At 36.5% G+C, this 19,168-nt stretch overlaps 2 protein-coding genes across 20 annotated transcripts in view; both read left to right on the plus strand.

Annotated features, from left to right (window-relative positions):
- The first annotated feature begins 3,621 nt into the window (after positions 1-3,621).
- On the plus strand, positions 3,622-9,017 carry LOC118264452 (uncharacterized). Its single transcript, XM_035576969.2, has 3 exons — positions 3,622-3,890; positions 7,403-8,269; positions 8,470-9,017. The coding sequence occupies exons 1-3, from the start codon at positions 3,716-3,718 to the stop codon at positions 8,784-8,786; spliced, it is 1,359 nt and encodes a 452-aa protein (XP_035432862.1). The 5' UTR covers positions 3,622-3,715; the 3' UTR covers positions 8,787-9,017.
- A 1,915-nt stretch (positions 9,018-10,932) lies between these two features.
- LOC118263853 (laminin subunit alpha) overlaps positions 10,933-19,168 on the plus strand; it is a 66,209-nt gene continuing 57,973 nt past the window's right edge. For 11 of the 19 annotated variants that reach the window (XM_050703917.1, XM_050703918.1, XM_050703919.1 and 8 more), the window contains exons 1-2: positions 10,934-11,181; positions 17,184-17,330. In XM_050703917.1, coding sequence (XP_050559874.1) covers positions 10,975-11,181; positions 17,184-17,330 — 354 coding nt within the window. In that variant the 5' untranslated portion in view covers positions 10,934-10,974. Of the gene's footprint in view, positions 11,182-17,183; positions 17,331-19,168 lie in introns of all 19 variants that reach the window. The other 8 variants (XM_050703916.1, XM_050703933.1, XM_050703932.1 and 5 more) reach the window with 1 other exon arrangement.

Here is a 19,168-nt window from a genome sequence, read left to right on the forward strand (position 1 = left end):
GTAGAATAACCTTCCCCTTGGTCAGGTCTATCACTAGATGTGGTAGTAATATCATTTCGATAAACTCCTTCATAGTATGGTCGAAGATTAGAATAAACTTCTTCATGGAAGGGTCTGTAACTAGATGAGGTCGTAATATCAATGGGATAAACTCCTTTATAGTGTGGTCGAAGATTAGAATAAACTTCTTCTTGTTCAGGTCTATCATTTGTGGAGGTAATATCATTGTAATAACCTCCTTCATAATGTGGTCTAACATTAGTATAACCTTCTCCATGCTCAGATCTATCACTAGATGAGGTCGTAATATCATTGGGATAACCCTCTTCGTAGTGTAACCTAACATTAGAATAAACTTTCCCATGGTGAGGTCTATCATTAGAGGATTTTAGAGGATCATTAGAGGAGATATTATCATTGGAATAACCTCCCTCATAGTGTAGCCTAACATTAGAAAATGATTCTCCATGATATGGCCTATTAGAAGAATGAACTGATACAGGGCGCGGCCTATTTGTATGATTAGCTCCTCCATAATGTGGTTTATCATTCAAGGGAACTTCACCATGAGGTGGTCTATTAGTAGATTGAACTTCTGCATGATGTGGTCTATTAGTAGAATGAATTTCTCCATGGTGTGGTCTATTGGTAGAATAAACTTCTACATGGTGTGGTCTATTAGAAGTACAAACTTCTTTATGGTGTGGTATATTAGTAGTATAAACTGCTCCATGGTGTGGCTCGTTTGTAGAATGAACTCTTCGAACCTCATCCATTTCTATGAAATAAGGATGCTTATAATTCGTTATTTTATACGTTTTAGTGGAACTTGTATCATAAAAGTTCTCAAAATGTTCGTCGATATGAAATGAAAATAACTCTGTTGGTATATTTTTTACACTGTGTTTTCTTTCTGTGGAATAAAACTTTCTAGATTCATTCGATTTGAAGTTCTTCGGTTTTTTATGTCTTGGCATTTCTGATGTAAATAAACCATATTTTCTTTCTTCAAAATCACTTTTACTGGCATACTTTTTTGATGACAAAGTTTTTCGATAACTTAATGATTTCTTAGCAGACTGTGTATATTTTTCACGTTCTCTAGATTTGTGTACAGTGTACTTATTATCTTTGTGAGATATATGTTCAGAGGGTAAAGTTTTTCTAAATTCTACTACTAATTCTGTGGCAGGTTCTTCAAACTTTCCCCTTATTCTATCTGTAAAATAAAGTCCGCCAAATACTTTTTCAGTAGAGTGGCCTAAAGTACTTCTGGTTGGATCATAATAATATATAGTTTTAAAGTCTTGCCTTTCTATAGCATATTCTTTAGGTTTCGTTAAGTATTGTTTTTTGTTAATTTGTTTCGTGGGATGGGTTCTTCTTTCATAAATTATTTCTGCAACTGGTTCTCGATAGATTACTTTATCTTTACTCCTATATTCATCCATTTCTAAGATGGAAGGTTTCTTATGTATCTTACTTTCTGATTTACGAATTACTTCATCCTCAGCACTGTCTATTGAATACGGTTTTTTATAACGTGTCGTTTTATCCGAGGAATAACGTATGTTAAATAATTCTAATTCGGAATAGTGTGGCATACTCACAGATGGCATATCCATAATATTTCTGTAATTTTCCAAATATTTTGACTTTTTTCTTGTAGCAACGTGAAATTTTTCGTTAGTTCTCGGGGAGATTGTTGGCCGATTTATTAATAAATTATTATATTCATTCGATTTTGTAACTGGAGTAGGATACCTAGTATTATGGTGATACTGAATTCTATGTTCTCTGTGCGTGCTAGTCCACAAAGACAGGATATCACTATAATCATTAACATCGGATCTCCTCGTGGGAAAGTAACTTCTCCACGTCTTCGTAGGCCGGGAAGTGGTTACTATATTTGGTGAAGTCAAAGGTTCTGTACTGCTGGTGATTTCGTCATAATTTGAAACATGCAACGCCGGCCACGGTTCAAACCCAATCTTATCGTATTTGTGTTTCGTGTCTGTATCGATTTTGTAGGCGTAACGTACGCTCTTTTTACTTGTGTCTTGAATTCTGCTATCTACTGTTCTTGTTACGTGAATAGTTTTTCCTTTTAACTTACTTGATATTAAAATCTGTTTTTTTCTTACATCACTATCGATCCTTTCATTACTTTTACTGGGATATGTGCTCTGTACTGAGTAGTAATAGAATTGATTATGTGAACCACTTGGTTTGGTAGCAATTGGTTTAGCGAATTCTATTTCGTAATCTTCAGGTAACACAATAACATCAGTGGTTGCCACATATACGTAAGGATTCTTGAGACGGGCCATTAGAACAGGCTGCAGAGGTTTCACACAATATGTCAAAATTATTATAAAATGTACGGCATTAAAAACAAACATTAAAATCATTTGTCATTATAAAAATTAAGCGGTAAAATGTATCAAAAGGTCTTCATTGTAATTATCAGTATTATGTCAAACTAACAGTGATGTTTCCCTTTCCCCTATACTTATTATACTCTTTGGTTACCCTGTACCAAAGAAGGATATACTGATGCTGTACTTTTTACTATAGCATATTAGGGTCTACAATTTGCCATAGATTTACAACCTACATTACACTGCGCTGGTGACTTGTAAAGGCCGGCACCCACTGCCAGCACGGCACGGCATGCCACGGCATCCCGCGGCGTGCCGTGGCATGCCGTGGCATCCTGCTGAAAGCCCAGGCCCACTCTGGCATCGATCAGATTTGCTTTTTGCGTGGTATTCGAAGTTGATTGTGTCGCATAGAGAACATATGAATGTGTCGTTATGGTTGACTGGGATTTAGTATTATAGCACTTCTAGCTGAAGATGAAGAGAGACAAATAAGAACTGCTAATTTAACAAAAAGACAATTCTGGGTGCATATTTTATGGAGAACAAGATCAACAAATGGTGAATATAACAACTTGTTTAATGATTTGAAATACGACATGCGAAAATTCTATGATTTTTACTAGCAAGGCAAGACACGTCATGCCGCGGCGTCCTGCGGCGTCCTGCGGCATCCCGCGTCATGCCGCGGCATCGTGGTGTCAAAATAAAGTAACATAAATTCTAAATTAATTGAAATAAGGTTCAAAATAACTTAATTTGTATTAAAATCCCTGGCCGTGCCATGCCATGCCGTGCCGACAGTGGGCGCCAGCCCTAATTCGACGTATGCCTCCCAAGAGGTGATTATACAACTAATTTTAAATTAGCCCTCGGTCCCTGGTCCGATAATGGCTAGTTTCTAACTTATTCAAAATTTTAGTTTTTTGTTGAAAAACGTTTGGACTTTGAAAAAAGATATCTTTTCCAACGTCTTTCATTTTTTCATCATAACCATCATAGGTTATTCAAACTTATTATACTTTCATATTCTTTGATTTCCCCTAAACATAGTATATTGTAAAAACGTGACCTTGAAAATGCTTTTCTGCGCAAACTTGAGTCCTTATCATTGATTCAATCACGGGATTCAAAGTATAACTTATATTCTCTTTGGTGCAACTCTATGATTCAATGCCAAAGAGTATCAGTATCAATTCCCCTATACTTATATCTCTACTGTTACTCTTTGATCAATGCCAATCAAGATGTCAATCATGATTTATTTACAAGAATATATATCATATTTTTTATAATATTTACCTTTTACATTTTACCATTTTTTTAAATTGAAAATGTTTGCTAATATTTTACTTCGATTTTATTTGGTGAACGTTTTTTTATACACACTGTTTATTGACAGCGAATGCTCTCTTCTCTCGAGAGTCAAAAATCCTGTGGAACATTATCCTGATACGACTCCAATCTCTGAGCTGCCTAAAAATATTTACAGATATGAACCGTATCGAGGTAATACAATCTCTATTCTATTCTATTTTCTTGTTTCCGTACTATATTCGTAGAGAAGTAGATAATAATATAATAATATTAATCGATTTCGGAGCTGTTTCTGTAAAATATACCGTAAAACGTGGCAACTTTACCATAATCGTCATTCTATACAAAAACTTATTTTAGCCTGTACAATAGAATAAACAACATAGGTAAAGATAGATATTAATACAACATACATTTTTTTTTTATGGAGGGGGCAAACGAGCAAACGTTTCACCTGATGGTAAGCGATCAGCGCCGCCCATGGACACCCGCAATACCAGAGGAGTCACAGGATAGATATTTTAGCAACTTTACCTATGCGCCGTATTCATCATGTATTGCATCTAAAAGAGTTGTTGAGGTAAAGAGAGTTTAATCTAGGACTATTTCTTATTAAAATGAAAACAATATGAGGAAATCAATAAAGATAACGGCTATACAGACAGTAGGTAAAGTTGCCACTGGATTCATGGTCATGTTACGCTCAGGGTTGTCAAAAAAGAAGGAAGTGTTTTTATGAAATATTATATTTTTTTTAAATGTATGAACTTTCAACCCACAGCTTCAACCTAAAGTAAATTTTGTTCCCGTTTAAACTAAATTCAATTCTAAAATGTTAAGTATTTATGTTTAAAATTGTAAAAAGGGCTACAAAATAATGTTTAAAAGTTTTGACTTTTTCATTTTTTGACTTCGTTATCTCTATAGCTAATTTTAACATCACTTTCGTATAATTTTTATATTATCTAGCTCCGAGTTTTCTGCGGTTTGGTTTCTTGGGAGTCATTTTGGCTCTAAGACAAAAGGTATTATTAAATACATTATAACCTGGATGATAATCCAGGATATATTCACTATTATGCTGTGAAATTTAGGTATTCGAAAATGGTTACATACACACAAACAAGAAACAAACACTTATGTTTGATTTATTGCCAACCCTAACTGTAGGTAAAGTTGTCACATAGCAGTCAGTGGCAACTTTACCTAATCTGTGTCAACATTACCAAAGCGATTATTTATCAATAAATTAAAGAAAAAGCAATTGCTGACATTCATTACAACAGTAATCCCAACTATAATATACATACAATATCAAAATTTCACTCACCTGTGACAAACAATTAAGGTTCTATAACCATAATTTAGCAACAACTAACTTTTAGCACGTTTTCACACAGTACACTGTAACGGCCATTACTGGTATAAACATGATAAATATTTCCTTTTCATGTCTAAAAAATACTACTATTACAAAACAGACTTCTAGTGGGTAGATTTTTCAGATAAATGAGTTTATACCGAATATATACAGGGTGTCCCTGAAATCGACGTCCAACAGGCACCAGACGATCGGCAAGGTTCCAACTGTTATTAGAAAAATATAAAAAAAATCTAAGTCCTATAGTTTTTAAATTACAGTGACTTATGAGTTATCCACGAAAAAGTACACCCTGTGCCAGTCTTTTGTATCTTGTTGCTACAAATCTTTATTTTTTCGTCTGCAGTCTTCCTTACATTATCCTGAATAGTGCTCCAGTAATATGGAATCATAAATTCTTAGCCAACTGCTTTAGATTGGAAAACATTGTTAGTTTTAGAGGAACCAAATACTCTGAATAAAATTTTCACCTTACTTTAAGTGCCTGTACTGAATAAATTATGTATGGCGCTAGTAGTGGCAAATTTCACCAAAGTTGGCGCATTTAATAAGGATTATAAAATGGTATAGCACTTTGCACATTATTTCTTAAATTCGACACAAAAAAAGATTTTCCAACGAAACTCCGTTTCGATTAATTTATTTAAACTTACTAAAATTTCTTCTAGTGTACTCAAATCATACGTTACAACCTCGTATGCACTAGACAACACTTTGCACGCGATTTGTTATCATCATGTTGAAAATCAGCGAGGATCTCTTGTGATCTTGTCAAACAACATTGTCTGTCTACTCATGATTTCGCTTGCAGCATTCGTCGGCAATATTATCGCTAGAGGAACTGTTGTTATGTATCGTGTTTCACTAAATAATATTGAATGATTGCAATATGATGTTCATAGTGCATCAAAAACATTATCAAATGTGTTGTAAAATCAAAAGGAACGGACGCGGCAGATTCATGTACACAGCATATCGACGCGGTAGTTGTATGGTGTACATGAGCCCTTACGCACAATTACTCGTCATATCCCCATCAAAAAAAGGACTGGGCGAATCCTCCGATTAAGTTACATGTTCATGCCTTGTAAAAAAAATGTAAAAAGCGGTATGAAGCATCAAAATGTTCTTTAGTTTGACGAGAATGATTTATTTGCACCGTTACAAGAAATTGCAAGGAAAGTTAAAAATAATTTAAAAATTAAATAATCAACACGGTGCAAAAAAGTCAGTGCTTAGCTAAAATCTCGTAGCCCTAGTACGATGGCTCGAGATGCACAACACCAGTTCCTCTAGCGATAATATTGCCGACGAATGCTGCAAGCGAAATCATGAGTAGACAGACAATGTTGTTTGACAAGATCACAAGAGATCCTCGCTGATTTTCAACATGATGATAACAAATCGCGTGCAAAGTGTTGTCTAGTGCATACGAGGTTGTAACGTATGATTTGAGTACACTAGAAGAAATTTTAGTAAGTTCAAATAAATTAATCGAAACGGAGTTTCGTTGAAAAATCTTTTTTTGTGTCGAATTTAAGAAATAATTTGCAAAGTGCTATACCATTTTATAATCCTTATTAAATGCGCCAACTTTGGTAAAATTTGCCACTACTAGCGCCATACATAATTTATTCAGTACAGTCACTTAAAGTAAGGTGAAAATTTTATTCAGAGTATTTGGTTCCTCTAAAACTAACAATGTTTTCCAATCTAAAGCAGTTGGCTAAGAATTTATGATTCCATATTACTGGAGCACTATTCAGGATAATGTAAGGAAGACTGCAGACGAAAAAATAAAGATTTGTAGCAACAAGAGTCAAAAGACTGGCACAGGGTGTACTTTTTCGTGGATAACACATAAGTCACTGTAATTTTAAAACTGTAGGACTTAGATTTTTTTTTATATTTTTCTGATAACATTTGGAATCTTGCCGATCACCTGGTGCCTCTTGGACGTCGACTTCAGGGACACCCTGTATATAGTATGGTAAAGTTGCCACAGTTTACCGGTACCCATGTACGTACTTATTCAGAATTCACATCATCAAAATATGGGCTTGTCCCTAATGTTATAGATCTTGTAAGTCATGGCGGAAGCTAAAGAAGTACCTATACATATAAAATACGGTGCATGAATATTCGATTGTATTCCCAAGTAACGCAAAGCACAAAGAGGTCTCAAAAATAAAATAATGCGGTAAGAATATAAGCCTTTACCATATAAAGAAACTGTAGATTTCACGAGCGTATGGTTAGTAACCTACTACTAGCATTAAAAGTAATGGATTTACCTTTTTTTAAACACAGACAACTATTCCAGGCCACAAAACTCTATGGGTACCCACACATACAAGTGAGTGGAGTACACAGACAGACGACCGAGTACCTACGAGAACACATCCTCCGACGCAGAAACAACAAAATTACAAAGAGACGCCGCGCCCAGGTATCAAGACAACAACAAAAAGACATTTTTGGCATAATTTTGATAATGCAGCCGAAGAATGGCCGAAAGTGATTTTGGTTACATCAAGCACGACGAGATTAACAACTTCAAAGGCAAGAAAAAAAACATTTCCAACTTACTTCCCTCAGATACATTTATTACCGATAGATCAAACTGAGACCGATATTATCGACGCTGGTAATGCCGAAGACCAAAAATATGTCGATGGAAGTGAGAAGAATGTTACGAATGTCAATGAAAAAATTACAAGTACGCCAGTTGAGCCAGAGATTGAGCAAGTAACAGAAGATTATGATGAATTATTTTCAGCTACACAGCCTGAGAATACTTCAATTCTCATTCATCTTCGTAAAGGCAAAGGTAAAAGCAAAGGCAAGCAAGGAGCAACAACCACTACGACCACTACTGAAATTAATAAGGGTAAGACCGTTAAGGAGACGACGACAATTAAAGTAACAACATCAAAAACTCGGACAACTCCTAAAGTAGCAGAAAAAAAATTAGCTGAAGCTGTTGTTAGGAAATGCTACCAGTGCGGCTTGAACCTCACCGATATACCAGTACCACCAACTTGTCACCAAATTTTTGACAATACTAAACGCCAGTATCAATATTTAAAGCACCGCTACAAAGTTTTGTGTAAAGGAGAGGTGTGGACTAAAGGCAGTAAAACGAAACGAGCGCCTGAGTTTAATGTTAAGCCAAGGAAGCTTTACAAAGGTATATACAAGTCATATAGTATTTATTATTGTCACTGTTTATTACACGTAATACTCACCGAGTTCCTAGATAACTTACCAGTAACTAGTGGTCTGCATTATATCATTTCTTTAGCCTCTTAATCAACTAATTATTTAGCGATTTGTCTATCGGAATTTTTTTGTTAAAGTTATATTTTAACTGCACATTTTCATTACTAGATGGTTGTTTCAAGCGATTTCTTGACATCGGCGAAACTTATGACGAAAGGGGTTGCCGAACAATGCCGCCGCAATTGGGGAAGAGTTTCGCATCCGATAGATTCATGAGTCTTGAGAAAGCTGCGCATTCGATGTCCGAGGGTTGTGTCACCAGCCCGCATGCCTCCTTGACACCCTTCAGCCGGGGTATCTCCTTGTATGCCCGATATCACGTCTGTGTGTGCATGAGTGACTACTGCAACAACGCACACTACAGCAAAACATCTCTTTATTTACTTATTTTAAATATATTTACAAACATATGTTTTAATACATGAAGTGTGTCATTATGTATCTATGAGTCAACAGTATTTTTAATGTACTGGCGTCTATGTACATATTATGCAACATCAGAAATTTACAGAATCATACCATTAGTGTGAAATTATTATTTTAACAGCGAATATTGTGATGTTTTTTATTTTGAGAATTTGTTATTTTTGATATATTTACATATATTTTTTATACGTTGTTTTTACACCTTTATTGAAATAAATTCGTAAAATCAATCTATATTATCGCTTTTGTCCAAGATAGCTGATGGAATTTCATCATGCAGTTGACGGCTTGAAGCGGTCGCGACTGCTCGAGCAGTCGTGTGTACGGCAGCGAATGAATGGCTATAGTTCATCGCGCAGTCGCGGCTTCAAGCAGTCGGTTATAACTGCTTGAAGCAGTCCGTGTACGGCTGGCCTTATACTAACCTACTAATATTATTTGTTTGTTTGTTAATCCTTTGTGTCAAAACGGCTGAAGGGCGTTTTTTTGAGGGGGTAGTTATCCAATGACTTCTCCCGCCTTGAGTGAGACGGAGGGAGTGTCAGACTCTTACTGACTAAAAACCACCTCGTTCCTGCTCCTGCTTTTCAAGCCGGAGCCCCGGTAAACCCACTAGGTAGTCCGCAGGTTCGGATCAGGCATCAGCCCTACTGGGCTCCCTTTGAGGTGCGCACGGCCCGCGACGCGCACGGGTCTGGTTCAGGTCGGGCGGCAAAATACCCTTGCTCGCCGTCCGCGGTAATCCCGCAAGGAGGTTAGCCGCCTCCCCGGAGATATATTATTTGGCCCCCACACCGGGGCCTCATAGAGGGCCATGGACCGCACGATCTCCGCGTGCTACCTTCGGCCGGAGGTGTTTGGTTCACCGAGGTTGGGTAGGAGCCGCTTAAGAGCAACTCCCGTCCGTTCCAACTTGAGAGCCAAACGTCGGAAATGTTCCTAAAATTTCCACCGACTGTCGAGAACGAGTCCTAGGTCCTTCATCGTCATACGACGGCTGAAGGGCTCAAGATGAAAGGAAAAAAGTTAGATTGTGGTCTAGAATAACACATAAACCAAGGGAACGCGGGAGAAGTCAATGACAGAAGCCAGTGTTTGCCAGTGTCTCTTGGAATCGAGAAAATAACACATCACCATACACAAGGCAGTATTTAAATAATTATTTTAATGTTAAAAATATAAATGAAAAATATGTACCTGACAATGAAGTTTTATACTTTTAGTAATAAATATTTATTAATCAACAATAAAGATTTAACCTAAAGGAGTTATGAAGTGTTGAATTTTGTTGCATTCAAACTTTATCGTTTAAATAATTTAGGATTCTATCGTTGCTACAACCATAGTCTTAACTTAAAGTACTAAACTTCAGCACATAGCCTTCTAATATGTAACGCAGTACTACAGTGGTTTCATTTATCATTATTACCCTTTCCTAGCAATTTTTACACCTATTAAGAGATTTAGGATGTGTTTCCACCAGAGATGTGCTATGCTATGTTGCTGTGGATGCGTTTGACTTCCACCAAACTGGCACTTTGCGTGCCATATTACAGTTTAGCACTGGCGGAAGAGGTTCAACTAAGATATGTTTTTATATGAAAAGATGCGTGCTATGGATGTGCGCTATAAATGCGTGCTGAACGTACGCGCCCGGGGAACATCATCGGGTGTTCTTGTGGCTCTGTATACCGAGGTATACACCATCATCACACCAGCCACAAGACGCTTCTTGCTAAACATATGCCTCCTTGTGGCTTCTCGATTTGAAGCCGCTTGGAAGTGACCTGCATCCAGAGGGTTCCTGGGACCTTTATCCATATCGTCTGTCTACCCTGTGGGTGGTAAATGCTAATGTACCTATATTGCCGGTACCATAAATATATACTCACTGTACCTATACGAATTAGAAAACATCACAAAATTTCTTTACTTACATTTTACTCAAATTTTAAATAAAAATGTTAGAGCATTTTTTTTTTAATTTATTTCCGTATCCTACAATAAAATTCAAATCATTAAAAAAATACTTGTAATGCTACATTTGAATACTATTCATACAACTGTAGCTGGATAACAAAAAGCAGCCGGCCGCTCAATAAGATCCCTGGTTAATACATTGATGAAAAAAACGGCACCCCTGTTCACGCCGCGCGGCATTCGGCGACGGGCCGCCGTCGGCGCAACATGGCGGGCGCAGGCGCACTAATACCGTTCCTTATACTATTACACACGGTCCTCGTACACACAGAAGTTTTAACTCCGAGATATTTTAACTTAGCGTCTAAGAAGAAGATTACAGCCACGGCCACATGTGGAGATGAGGGACCCGAATTATATTGTAAATTGGTTGGAGCCAACGCGGACCATGATGAGCATGTGATTCAAGGACAGGTGAGATTGTTTATATTTTGTTTGTGATTGAGATTAAGAGCCCCTTTCGGTTGTATCAAGCTTTGCAGCGAGGAAGCTACGTGTTTATAATAATATATTGACAGTGCATCCTTGCACTGTTTCGTTGTAACTTGGCCCTTTTGCACCCTTTTTATGATGGTTTGGAGATATAGATTTTACCGAAGAGATAATTGGATTGAGTTTTTTTAAATTGTCTTTTTTGTTATCTTTTAGAACTTGCGATTTTAAGTTTTAAGTGATTGGTTGCATCAACGTTTTTAAGTTTAAGTTTGGTAGTATTTAAATATGATATTATTTTAATTCTATGATTTCATTTACTATAAGTAGTTAATCTTTATCGGGGTGGCTGTTTTATACGTATAATTTGTATACAGGAGCCTTATTATTTTTCGTAAATACATATATCATGTTACGAAGATAAAATTCTATTTGGTTTTGCAAATGAAAATTCTGTCTGTTTTATCACAATTATATGGTTTTATATTACAGTTTAATTGTGTCATACGTTAGTATAGTTTTTATGCGCCATAGCGTGTAAGGGTCACGCAAATATAGTGCTTATCCGCACAAAGCAACAATGTGAATTAGGTCAAATTGCATTATAAAGTTTATATTTAATTATTAGCCCATTTTCTCTGTATTAACACTAGGATACGCATTATACTTACTTTTGCCTGTATGTCGTGGATGGACATTGTCAATAGACTTGTATACTAACAATTCATAGAGAGAGATGTTTTAAGGCCCGTAAAACAAAACTTACACTTACCGTTTTGGTTAACATTACACAGATACATATTACATAGGTACCTATTCATAATCAAAAATAGTTTTTATGAGTCGAGTTGTCAATCCCAACGAATATTTCCTACCACCAAAGTCCAGATGGTACCTATCTTTAAAAAACAAAACATCTAAAGAATGATCCTGACGATTGAGTACGGTAGGTACATATTTTTGAACTACCAATGGCTTTTAGTTTCCTTTGTGTGATAATGGCAATGTCATGCAAATATTATTTTAATTTTTTCTTTGACCATAAGTAGAGACATGACACAGTTCGCATTGCCGTTACTTGGGCCCTTGTACGAGTATGGTCTAAATAATGACATTAATTAAGTTTCATATAATTATTGGGTACAGTGTAGAACAGCTACCGTCTGATAAGACACTGATAAGCTATCTGCGTTCCGCTGCCCCAGCGTCCGTTTGATAACGGGTTCGATGCTCCGGCAGCGTTAAAAGCTCTTAAAGTTATGTAAACTAGGATGCTGTTGTGAAACGGTTATTGTGTGATCTATGTTAGGGAATTTACATAGATTACGTAAAAGATAACGAGTGAGTGAGAGGGAAAATAGACAATAAGTACATATTTATAGGTGCTCTTTCACAAAGGTTTTTTTAAGGGGGGAAAATCACCAAATTCTTTCATTTGCCTCGGGCGAGGCGAGAGGGAGTGTCAGATACCCGAATACTCAAACGCTACTCAATTTTAAGACGCTCTCAAATGTAGTACAGAACTACATTTGAGAGCGTCTATCAATTCTTTATAAAGTGACAGAGATAGCACGATATTTAAGTACAACTTAAAATTGAGTACCGTTTGAGTATTCAGGCGTGGGTCTTACTGACTAAAAACTACTCTGGTTTTTCGAGCCGGAGACGGTAGTCCGCAGCTCCGGATAAATCACATTTCGCAATGGCTGGATAGCTGCTATGTACCAATTAATAAAAACATAATTTGTATATAACAGTACCCTTAGTACGAGTTTGCTTTACGTTTACAATAATCGAAACGAGAGCGCATTCGGCGCTATGATTGGTTGGTTTATTCGAGTCGGTGAATATTATATTAATGTAACGTAAACGATAAGTTTGTAAATATTTACAGACTAGCTTTTGCCAGTGGCTTCGCCCGCGTTCCCGTGGGATAAAATCCCTGTCTGTTACTCCAGACCATAATCTACGAAATTTCATCCCAATCCCTTCAGCCATTTAAAAGATGTTTTCGTTCAACGAATAAAACTAATTATCTAATAAAGTATTACTTATTCTGACTAGAGTTGGTTAAGTGGTTGAAAATGTGACTGCAGAGCAAGGGGTTGCGGGAGCCATTGCCGGGTCGAGCAAAGTATTATTGGACATATCTTGATTTTACGAAAACGTCTCAGTAATAGCATAGAAACCGAGTCAGATTCAGTCATGGCACTTATAACATAACGGATGAAGAGCGAATGTTACTATGTTTACACCTCTGTCTACCCCATCGGGAATTAAGAGTCGTGACGTCATACTATGTAAAATATGAATAATAAAATGTCAAATAGGCCACATGAATGAGTCGGAATACATTTTTGGTTAAATTAGGCAAAGATAAGTAACGGTCGCCGGTAGTTAGTGTGGACGTTATCTCCTAAACTTTGAACCGTTTATCTGTTCAACCATTTATTTTTGACTGGGCTATTGTACCTATACATATTCATTCCGACTCTGTGGTGAATGAGATTGAAAATAACAGTTCTTAAACATTTTATTTTATGGGGGAAAATCATCCAATGATCTCTCCCGCCTAGGGTGAATCGAGAGTGTGTGTCAAACTCTTACTAATTAAAAACCCCCCGTTCCTACTACTTCGAGCCGGAGCCCCGGCTGTGGCCCCGGCAATCTGCAGGTCGGACATCAACCAGGGCCTGGGCCTACTGAGCCCCATCTATGGTGATCTGATGGCTCTTTGATTCTAAGCATATTATGGTTGAATCTTATTTACAGACTAGCTACCTCCACGCGGTTTCACCCGGTTCACCTCTGCTCGGCTCCCACTGGTCATAGCGTGATGTTTTATAGCCTATAGCCTTCCTCGATAGATGCTCTATCCAACACAAAATGAATTATTTAATTCGGACTACTAGTTCCAAAGATTAGCGTGTTCAAACAAACAAACAATCAAACAAACTCTTCAGCTTTATAATATTAGTATTAGTATAGATAATGCATCAGAACGTCATCCCTTTCAATCCCTAAGCGTAGTCAGTGGAGCATAATTATTATACACACGTAGCTTCTGCCAGCGGCTTCACACGTATTTCCTTGGGATAAAAGTAACCTATGTGTTATTAAATTAAAATTAAAATTAGCCTATGTGTTATTCAACATTATTACTCCTTACTCCAAATGTCATCACGATCCCTTCGGTAGTTTTTGCGTGAAAAAGTAACAAACATCCATACTCACAAATTCACAAACTTTCGCATTTATAATGTTAGTAGGATGTAACATCCCGCTTTCACTAATTATGTTAAGAATGCCGTGTAATAGGACATTAGTCTATCTACCATACACTCCATAGTAAAAATCTAAAAATGGACCAAGGATACTTTGTTAGGACCGGGATCAAACCCTGGACCCAATATTGCCTCGTTCGACTCGAATACGACAGCCTTGTCCTACCTATATGCTATTTTATGTTGTAACTACTTAATTTACTTTAAATGTTATCAAATATTATAAAATTAAGCGAAACTTGCTTATATTAAATAGAATTTCGCAGAAAGAGTTAACGGCTATAATGAAAAAAAGGAATTTACAGAATCGATCCAGCCGTTCTCGAGATTTGCGCTTAGCAACAGATTTACCGAAACGTTTTTGTGTAGACACCCATAAAATTAAATATTAAAGATACAAATTCAATATCTTAGGGAGTGGAATTCAAGGCCTCATTTACTATAACTATGTTTTTTTTTTCGAATTTTACAATACCTTAATCTTATTCAAATAGAATTAGTGCAAGTTATCCTACTAGTAAATGGACAATTTTATTTGCAATACACAAATAAATGATTTTAGACGCATTAAATGATATTTATTTTTGCAAGATAACACTTTTACACGCCAATATTTGATTTCGAATCAATTCATATCATTATTTTTAATTGTGAAGTCACAAGTAAATCAAGACAATCAGCTCAGACTCTGAAAAACTAATTTTGTGTTACCATGATAATGTATACCCGAATACATTATCTTATTTCCTTTAGGACCAATTGTCTATTCAAAGTCAAATTCAAATGTCTCTTTGACATTGTCAGACTTTGTCCAAACAAAACAAATTGTTCTAAACAAACTATCGTCAGCAATCAGTCAGCAGTAATTACAAACATAATTATGACTACATAGTTATACAATGTAAATAACCAGACAGTATTCCTTGTAACAAAATCCCACTTCGGGGATGTTAGAGCTCTCTGGGTTCGGAGAATTTCGACAAAGATCGGAGATTCTCGGGGCGTTTTTGCGTACATGTGGCGGCCAAATGCTCACGCGCGTCCTATACAACTTTAGCTCCTTTGTTTTTACCAACACAAAGGTCCCAATTTCTGTTGGTGTTTTGACTGTTTTGTTATGATTTTGGGAATTCGATATTTCGTGATGATGCTTTGAATATTAGGTTTTTAAACGTTTTTGTGCCGTGTCCGGTTTTAATAATGTTCGTTGCTTTATTGGTGGCGTTGCTTTATTAAATTATTAATAATGTTGTTTGTATTATATATAATAGTCTTAAAAATATTTTCTAAACTATGCGATAGTTACACTCAATTTCCCGATTAAAAACTTAAAACCTTACACTAACTAACAAAGAGACTCATAATAATATTACTCATAGTTTGTCATCAATAAGGTTTGAACCCATTCAAGCATGAACGTAAGCCGACCACTAATCCATCGGAGTATTGTCAGCTTTAGAACAAAATCAATGAAAGCGCGTAGACGCATATTTAATACCCAGATGTCTAGGATTCAGTTCATTTACCTCTGGACTCCTGTTGGATAATGACGGGTAAAATAAAATAATTACCCAATAATTACATAGATTAGAAACTCAACTTTATGGATAGTTCAACCTAAATAGGTAATAGTTAAAATAATCTCGATTTTACTTGGTGTAGGAAAACATGAAAGTGATACCAATATCTTTATTTTATTCCGAATCTTTTTCACAGTCACGTCACTCTCGGCAGCTGAGTCGCATTGAGGTGCTATTATTAAAGTTACCAAAAAAGAGGGCACAGGATTCTAGACGACCTCCGGCCATATTTCCCGGCTTCCAAAACTATCTGTCACAGTCAGGAACAAGGTTTTGGAGACAGATAAACCTGTGATCTGATTACCTGTTTAGGGAACAGAGAGTAAAATTCCCTAAGAAAAGGAGGATCCTCCGACCAGGCGAGGTGATCATGCCTGGCGGGCTTTCTGCCCAACTGCTGTTCGTTGGGATTTTCTATCCGTGTTAATTCGCATGTAAACTTCATATGTGCGATGCAGGATATTTATGACGTCATCCGTTGATTTGCTCGTCGATATTATGCGACTTCTGTCATCTGTCACTTGTCAGAGTGTCGTCACACCTGTGATTGATGACCTGTGATTGATAACCTGTGATTTGCTATGAAATGTGATCGTCTCTTTCTTTTCCCTATTGATTGACTAGCAGTATGAATGTCCTTTCAAAAGGGTGTTGATACAAATCAATATGCACTTTTGTTCATTCATAGTGATGGTGATAAACTTGATAATTGATTGTGCATTTTATAATAGTTTTATGTTGTAATTTAGTAAATACAATGAATCTTATTGTGGCTGTGGCTCAGTAACAAGAAATCACTGTCTCTCGATATGTGTGTAATTCAAATTGTTACTAAAATAGAAGGGAATCTTCGTAACTTGGTTTGATAATAATCTTATAATATAGGTGTCAGATTAAGTTTTCATGAGAATTGACGAATAATTCAACGTATTGTTCAAGTATGTATCTTCATAATGTGTTAGTCTGTTGGTTGAACAAACAACAACTTAACCGGAATCGCAGTTATTGAGAAACAGTCACAACAAGACGTTAATTCCAATTTCCAGCTGCATTAACTGCGTAAACAAATAAACCACACTAAAAACTTTGTCCTTATACATATCTTTGGTATTTTATCCAGGTTTGTGACATCTGTGATGCTACGAATGAAGCCAAGAAGCATCCCCCAGAGTATGCAGTGGACAGCTCGGAGACCTGGTGGCAGAGTCCGCCATTATCCAGGGGGATGAAGTACAACGAGGTCAATCTCACCATCGATCTAGGACAGGTAAGTGATGAGCGCATCTTCCACTTATTTTTTTAAAGAAAGGCTCCTTATATCCTATAATTATGTCGTGGGTGAATTTTTCGACACAATTACATGTGCTTATATTCATCATCAGACGACAACGCGGGCTCATAATGATGATTAAGGATTTTTTTACTGCACGGTTAGTGCGGTGGCTGGGCAACCGGCTGCTGTGCATCGTGTAGCGGGTGCGATTCCTGCACGGAGCAAACTCTTTGTGCGGTTCACAAATTATTATTTCGGGTCTAGGCGTTATGTTCAAGTTTTCTTTAGACTTTGACTTGACATCATATATTACTTTTAGCGATTGGGTAAGCGACACTGAGGCCCGTTTGTTGCCCGTTGATTTACCAAACGCTGTGACTACTCGATCCGCAACGCTGTGAAACATATGGAACATATTAAAGACGTTTTGAAAATGTATTGTACGGCCGGTCCCTAGATTATATCCATATTTATCTCGTACTCATAAACATGTTCTCGTGTATTCCGGTGACATCATGTCTACAATACCTAATCTACATATCCTATATGTATTTTTTTTATTATTACGTAATAACTTCAGGGGATAATGATTTATTATTTAAATGTGTCACACACTTGGTGTGTGTAGTATATTATGTGGGTAAAATCACTTGTGTATACTTAGTGATTGAGAAAAATAACAAACATAACGTTAAATAAAACTGTCATCTGCCTCTGAAGCTATAACAGCTAAAATAAGAACCACAAAGTACTTTCCCAACTTAAGTTTCCCTACTAAAAATCCGTTAAAATTATGTATAAGTACCTATCCAACTTGTTTCGTCGGCAAACAAAAGTGAAATCTAAAACAACGACACGAAGATTCCTTTTACCGTGGAAATTCTCGTTTTGTTTCTAATTTCGTAATATTAGTCGAGCCATATGTCCATTGCAGGCGATTCAGGACAATCCAGGAATAACATGGCGCACGAGAGTTCACTGACCTCGGTTTCACCGTTGTTGGGACATAAAACAATTATAGAACAAGTTTACGAACCTAGCCGAATGTTCCTACCGTCACGAAGTACTTTGAATTTACATTTTACTTTTATGCAGGATCCCGTATCTTCCGCGTATTTTCGTCAAAAGTCTGATAAACATACCTAATTCGAAACAGACCTTGATTGTATCGAGTATTCGTGAACATTTTTATGAATTGAGATAATAGGATGAATTACATTAGATTCTCACATTCTCTTAGTTTTTACAATTACCAAAAATGTTGGGTAACAAATACTTGAGGTAATTAACCTCTTCGCCTGTGCAGTAGACAAACTTCGAAAGATAACTTAGCGAACCATATCTGCGGTTCTACTTATACTCTATTACTACCGTATTGTTATATTAGTTTTAATATAATACTTAATCATTTATATTCACTTTCCTCTGCTATATATAACTTAGGCGTGTGTACACAGTGAGCTGATTGGAATTGAATGATTTTTTTGAAAGAATGAAGGTTGTTTGTACTTTATGTCTACTACATAAGTTGTCGAGGACATGTATGAGGTAAACGGCACCAGTTTTATACACGAATTCACGAAATAAAGGACAACAGCAGAAATATTAAGGGAAAATAATTATCCAGTGAATATGTCTAAAGCAAACAGTTAAGCATGTGTATAAAGTATCAGATAGGCATGTTTTGTTACTTGCATTTAAGTTGTCTATCAATGTATCATTCAATGCAGTTCTGCAACTACTGATGACAACGCGTAACTTGATTACCTATCCTAGCTACGCGAAATTTGCTAAGCGAATGATAAATACGATATGCTAACATGTAAAGAAAT

The sequence above is a fragment of the Spodoptera frugiperda genome, chromosome 25 (genome assembly GCF_023101765.2).
Source record: "Spodoptera frugiperda isolate SF20-4 chromosome 25, AGI-APGP_CSIRO_Sfru_2.0, whole genome shotgun sequence".
Taxonomy (NCBI): Eukaryota; Metazoa; Arthropoda; class Insecta; order Lepidoptera; family Noctuidae; genus Spodoptera; species Spodoptera frugiperda.

Excerpts from the sequence above, each read along its gene's own strand:
- LOC118264452 (XM_035576969.2), top strand. The coding sequence starts at position 3,716 with ATGTTTGCTAATATTTTACTTCGATTTTATTTGGTGAACGTTTTTTTA. Across the intron at positions 3,891-7,402 it reads CAGATATGAACCGTATCGAG|GCCACAAAACTCTATGGGTA; the intron begins GTAATACAATCT and ends CAACTATTCCAG. Across the intron at positions 8,270-8,469 it reads GCCAAGGAAGCTTTACAAAG|ATGGTTGTTTCAAGCGATTT; the intron begins GTATATACAAGT and ends TTTCATTACTAG.